The sequence below is a fragment of the Macrobrachium nipponense genome, chromosome 9 (assembly GCF_015104395.2).
Source record: "Macrobrachium nipponense isolate FS-2020 chromosome 9, ASM1510439v2, whole genome shotgun sequence".
Classification (NCBI taxonomy): Eukaryota; Metazoa; Arthropoda; class Malacostraca; order Decapoda; family Palaemonidae; genus Macrobrachium; species Macrobrachium nipponense.
The window spans coordinates 59,557,332-59,563,348 of NC_061110.1; the positions used below are offsets into that span (position 1 = coordinate 59,557,332).

The 6,017-nt window shown below is 45.2% G+C and overlaps 1 protein-coding gene across 1 annotated transcript; it reads left to right on the plus strand.

Annotated features, from left to right (window-relative positions):
* Window positions 1–4,165: 4,165 nt before the first annotated feature.
* On the plus strand, window positions 4,166–4,645 carry LOC135218078 (uncharacterized). The gene has a single exon (XM_064254220.1). It carries the CDS (start codon window positions 4,166–4,168, stop codon window positions 4,643–4,645), a length of 480 nt encoding a protein of 159 aa, XP_064110290.1.
* The last annotated feature ends 1,372 nt before the right edge of the window (window positions 4,646–6,017 follow it).

A 6,017-nucleotide genomic window follows, 5' to 3' on the forward strand; every position in this document is an offset into this window, starting at 1 on the left:
GCAATTGAGTTTGGAGCAGAAAAAGCTCAGAATTTGCATGATATGCTAAAAAAGGAGCATCTATCTTAATAACAGAATCCGCAATATTATTGATATATGTGCTGAACCAACTGTCCTCTGCCATGGCCGAAAAGGGAGTGAAATAATGAACTTTTTTATTTTATATTAATCTGAAATTCTTTCAGATGATCTATGTGTTTTTGTTCGAGGATTCCGTTGTACCTGAAGTGAAGTTAACACTGGTGAACCTTATTCGTACATCAGGATTAATTATCATTACGAATTTGCCATCGATGTCGTCCAAGTCTTGTAAGGTTCACCAAATCATCATGAAGCCCTAATTCTCCAAACGGATGCCGTCCTGGGACGTAGCCACCCATGAAATTTTTCTTCAGAATTTTCGTCAGACCAGTTGACATATTTAAGGGTAAGCATACGGGACTTGTACTTGCTCTAGTGTCGTTGAAAAGTCTAAACCCATTTGTCCAAATGAAGTAAATGCTAACTTATATGCAGTGTAGTAGATATGAACTTGTTACTATTTAGGTTATACAGTTTTTCACATAGTTTGATTATGGATTGGATAAGTGAATTTTTACTTCTGGCCTGCATTTAATTTAATTCACGTCCCTGATTTTTACTTTTAGCAGGAACTTGTGCAGTGGCGAGGTCAAGTCCTCTCACAGCGGCGTTGTGAGGACCTCTTTATCATCATCTAGAGCTATGTTTAAATGGAAAGCTGTATGCATAGCTCCTCCTCTGCACATTAGAATGCACGCCGTCACTTTTGAACTTTTTTCTTGTGTTAATGTGGATTAAAGCTACTGAAATTTTTTAAATGGCCTAATTGTAAAATAACTTTTCCTAGTATTTTCTGACTTAGGGTTTAATCTCCTTGTGTATTTTTTTGGGTTAGGGGTTTTCACACTCGTGTATAAATGTAACTTTATATAAAATTAAATTACTGAAATGTGAAATAAATTTTGTGATAAGTTATTTAACGAGGTATTCCCTTTCCTGATTGTGTTCGGAGATATTATGGTAATAATTAAGTAATTTCCTAACCATCCTTTACCCTTGAGTTCCTTGAGTGTGGGACAATATATTATTATTACCGCTTGATTTTTCCGCTGAGTTTCTTTATACATATAGGTTTCACTACATACATTATATTTATGAGATTTTCAGTCCCTCAACAGCTTTCTCTTGTCTTATGTTATGTACAAATTCAGTGGACAGTGATTTTGTGCATATATTTGAGTACATACTGTAATGTCTGGTTTAATAGTATTTTTATTATAATATTTGGCATGAGTGTTATGAACCTCTTTTAATTTTGCTGTTGTTTTCATGATTGTCTCGTAAGTACATCTGGTCTTCCATGCAACATAGTTATAACAGTTATAAGTATTTCTGGATGGTGTTGCATCGTCTAATAATGTGTTAGGCATTCTTTTCTTATAACCATGTAGCAAATAATGTGGGGATTCTCCTATTGTCCATTTACAGTATTATTCAGTATGAATTGTACGTATTCCAGTGCTAAGTTCCAATCTTCTTTCTGTGGGCTCACTAAATTTTCAGGATGTCCTTTATTTAACGATTAGTTCATTCTACTGCTCCATTAGAACTTGGTTTATAAGCGGTTGTTTGACACTGATCTATTACATAAAATTCAAATAATTTTTTTAAGAGATCACTAGTAAATTTAGCAGCATTATCAGAAAGAACTTGTGGACATGAATATTTTGTGATAATTCTAGATTTATTAGCTTCTGCTACTGTAGTTGCATCTGTTTCTTACTGGTATTATTTCTACATATCTAGTTAGATAGTCTAAGAAGACTAATATTTGTTTATTTCTTCTAATAGTTGTTGGAAATGAACCCAAAAATTCCATTTTTACTACCTGAAATGGATTTAATTCTGATGGATATTTTTCAAGTCGAGCTTTTGGATTTGCGTTACCTTTATGTTGGTTTGAAACTACACAATTTTTTTTTTTAATTCTTGGCATCTACACTACAGTTTTACCAAAAATAATTTCTGGTTATGATTCTGGTTGTCATTTTAATTCCTGGATGTCCTGCTAACTTGTATGTGTTAGTTCTAAAACTTCTCTGGTTAGTGTTTTTGGGATATATAGTCGAGAATAACGATTTTCTCTGCCCATTTATTAATTGAAAATCAGATTTTAAGGATTCATCTAGTAATAGTTGTGCTACTATATGTTTGATTTCTGCAGCTCTTTCTTGTTGCATTTTTACTCTTTCTAGATCTAAATCTACAAATTGACAACTAAAACAAAAGGTATTAGCGGTAATCCATTTTTCTGTTTTTTTTTTTTTGTTTTTTTTTTGAGATCTGGATAATGCATCTGCAAAGGTGTTAAATTTCCCTGGAATATATCTGAATCCTGGAGTAAATTCTAATACACAAATGAACCATCTATTGAACTTGATGTTGTTGGTAAAGGCTCTCTTTTTAAATAAGTCACAAATAGGTTTGTGGTCAGTGAGCACATTAACTTTATGACCCAATAGTATATGTCTAAACTTCTTGAGACCCCAATATAAAGCTAAATACTCTCTTTCTGTTGTACTATAATGTCTTTCTGCTGGGTTTAAAACTCTACTAGCATAATATACTGCCCTCATCCTGGTTTTGGCATTTTGTAACAATACAGCTCCTAGCCTTGTACTTGAAGCATCACAAGCTAAGTAAAAGTCTTTGGAAAAACTTGGGTAGACTAAAACAGGGTTCCTGGTCATTGTGCTCTTTAGTGTTTTAAAGGCTGTTTCTTGTTCATTCTTCCATACATATTTAACATCTTCTTGGTTAGTTCTGTCAAAGGTTTGGCTAGAGTAGCAAAACCTTATATAGAAGGTCTGTAATAACCTATCATACCTGGAACCTTTTTAATGCTTTCAAATTAGTGGGAACTTGGTAATCAATTATTGCCTTTATTTTACCCGCCTGCATGAGCAGTCCATCTTCACTAATTACATGACCCAATGATTTCATCAGGAATTGACATTTAAAAAAAAAATTTTTAGTCCTGCAATTTTTAATCGCTTTAGGACCATTTCTAATGATCCGAGATGGCTTTCTAAGTCTTTGTCAAAAATGATAACATTGTCCAAGTATACTGCAACTTGTTCCGATATGTATACAAACCCTCAATCCTATAACAATAGGAAGGTACTTAGCAGCAGCTGAACCGGTCGTAAGTTTCGAACAAGGGGGTTCAGTAGTTAACTACTTGTCCGGCAGTTGGCGGTCAGCTCGACTGCGAGGAGAGGAGTCACTTTGCTTTTGGCCGCGCTGGTGGATGGACGTGTTGCTCGCCTCTCTGCCTGCTTCAGTTGTATGCTTTGTTCTCTTTACTTCGTGAAGGCTGTTTATCTTTTTCTATTACTCAGTGTGAGTGTACAAAGTCTGCGTAAGTATGTATCTGTTTTTTTGTATATCATACTCAGTGATTTTTGTAAGTGATAATGGAATCCCGAGAGCCGGAGAGACCCCCTCGCCCCCCCATCAGCCGCAGATTGTGCCCTGGTGTGGAGAGCCGTAAGTGTGGGGCCTTTCTGTCCTCTGTTGAGGTTGACCTGACCCTCATTAATTTTGTACTCGGTGTCGAGGGCGAGAATGCTCTTGCACCGAGACATGTGATGTATGTGTTTTTGGTTGGAGGAGCAGTGGGAGCGCTGGGGGTGGGGGGGGGGGGGGGGGGAGAAAACCGCGTAAGCCGGCCAAGGATTCATCGGAGGGATCTCCAGTTGCTTCCTTGGTCACGGACGTGCTTCTTCCTTCTTCCCTCCATCTCAGCTCCCTTGTATGGCTCCTTCTCCTTCGGGGGAGATATCTCGCTCTTTCTCCTCTCTCGATCATCGAGCGTGGAGGGGGGCTAGGTACCCCAACATTCAGTGTATTTGGGGTCGTCCGTGTCGCTCGTGGTGGGAACTGTCCCCCCCCCGGGCGAGGGGAAACCCCCCACCTACTAATAACCCGACTCTGTTTCCTTCCTCAGATCTGTTTGCCACGGGGTGGGACAATCTCGGCAGGGTTCCCTGGTACTCCGCTGGGGTGGCTTCAAGGGACACCCCGATTGTTCAGTTGTTCTGGGGTCTGATCATCTGGTGATGAGTCATCTGTGAGGGGGGCCATGCCGGTAACCCACAGCCCGACCACCACGACAACCAAAACGGTGTCCATGCCTGGCTACGCTGCTCCACCGCACCTGGTGTACACCCAGCACGTAGCCACGGTGACCCCAACTGCTGCTGTGCAGGCGCCGCTGCCGGAGGTGAGGATGTCCGCTGTGATGCTGCCTCCTGGTTTTGCCTCTCTTGCTTCAGCCCCTGACTTCCGGTGTCCCAAGAGCTCTCCCCTGGACCTGCCTCCTGTGCAGAGAATGCTGTTGGTCCCTGCCCCGCCTCCTGTTCTTGACTATGATGCCACTCCAGTTCTAGTACCAGTTCCTGCCGCCGTCGTTCCTGCCCGTGGTGTTGCTGCTCCCACCCCAGGTCCTTCTGGACAGGTGCAGTCGGATGGAAGACCTGACGGTGTTCCTGAGGAATCTGATGAAGAAGAAAAAGAGGAAGGTGTAGTCGTCGTCTGCCGCCGCTTCCCCTTCAACTTCTAAGGCCCCACAGCCGAAGAAGAAGGTAGCCTCCTCCCCCCCTAAGAAGGCTCGTCCTGAGACTTCTAAGGGTCTGTCACACTCTGGTGGGACGGCTGGGACTTCCGCTGGTCCTCCTGTTCCTTTGGGAACTGGGCCCGTCTCTCCTTCCTCAAGGAAGAAGAAGACGGGGACCAGAGGTTCTGCCTCGGCGCCAGGTACCGTCTCGGCCTCTCATTCGTGAGAGGTACCGAGTGTACGGTCACCCGCGGGTGACCGTGCAGCCAAGTCCCAGGCAACCGAGTCCGCTCGGCGCCAGGATCCAGGCACGGGGCGGAAGACTGGTGGGGGTCACTCAGGTGACTCCCACCAGGCCAGCGATCGCTCTCGTGGCAATCTGCTGGTACCCAGGGCTGACGCAACAGTCCCAGACCGGCCGCGGGCTGAGGCGAGGAAGAGGTCCCCTCGGTCGCCTGAACCAGCCTTGGCTGGTCCAAGCGGCGTGGCGTGCCATGAGGACAAGCCTCGCTCCCACCGCGACAGTGGACTCTGCAGGTCCCCTGAACGCCGCTCCTACCAGTGTCGAAAGCCGTGGCCTCCTTGGGGATTATCACTCCTGAAGGTGACCCGGCTTTGGGGAGACTGTGCCAGTCTGGAGGTAGGGCCATCTCCTACCTGGCCCACCAGATGGCTAACCTGTGGGCCAACCTGCTTCTGAGGCGTAGGGACGCAGTTCTCACCCGAGTGACCAGGATAGCTGGGAGAGAGGTGGCCGGCTGGGTGAGAGGTGGCCGGCTGGGCGAGAGGTGGCCTTGGGTCTTCGCAACGGACAGGTGAGGAGTTCCTCCTCTCTCTTCCCCAGAGCAACGGCGCACTGACGACAGTGACCATTTAGTCCACCAGCCAGTCTCAAAGGTGGCTGGGCAACCTCGAATGACTGCGGCTAAGCCCAACAGTTTAGCTAGCTCTTCCTCTGCGGCTAAGACGATCGCCTTGTCGAAGCCGAGAGGAAAGACTCTGCCTTCGAGTTCTACTGTAAGGAGTGACCGTAACCAGCCCTCCTCCCAGTCCTTCTCTCGAGGAGGATCTAGGAAGAAGAAGTCGAGGAGAGGAGGGAAACGCTAGGGATGGCGTTCCCCCTCACCTGCTGCTGGAAGTGGGGGGTGCCTGGCGAGCCATTGGGCAACATGGCAGCGCTACGGAGCCGAGACCTGGATAGTGAACGTCCTTCAGGAGGGATATTTACTACCCTTTGAGTCTCGGCCACCCCTCACCTCCAACCCAGTCCGTCTGCAAACGTATCTGGTTCGACCAAGGACGTGGCGCTTTGGCAGGAAGTAGAAGCCATGCTGAGCAAATGTGCTGTGGAGATCATATGGGATCAGTCGCTGGGCTT

Excerpts from the sequence above, each read along its gene's own strand:
- LOC135218078 (XM_064254220.1), top strand. The coding sequence starts at position 4,166 with ATGCCGGTAACCCACAGCCCGACCACCACGACAACCAAAACGGTGTCC.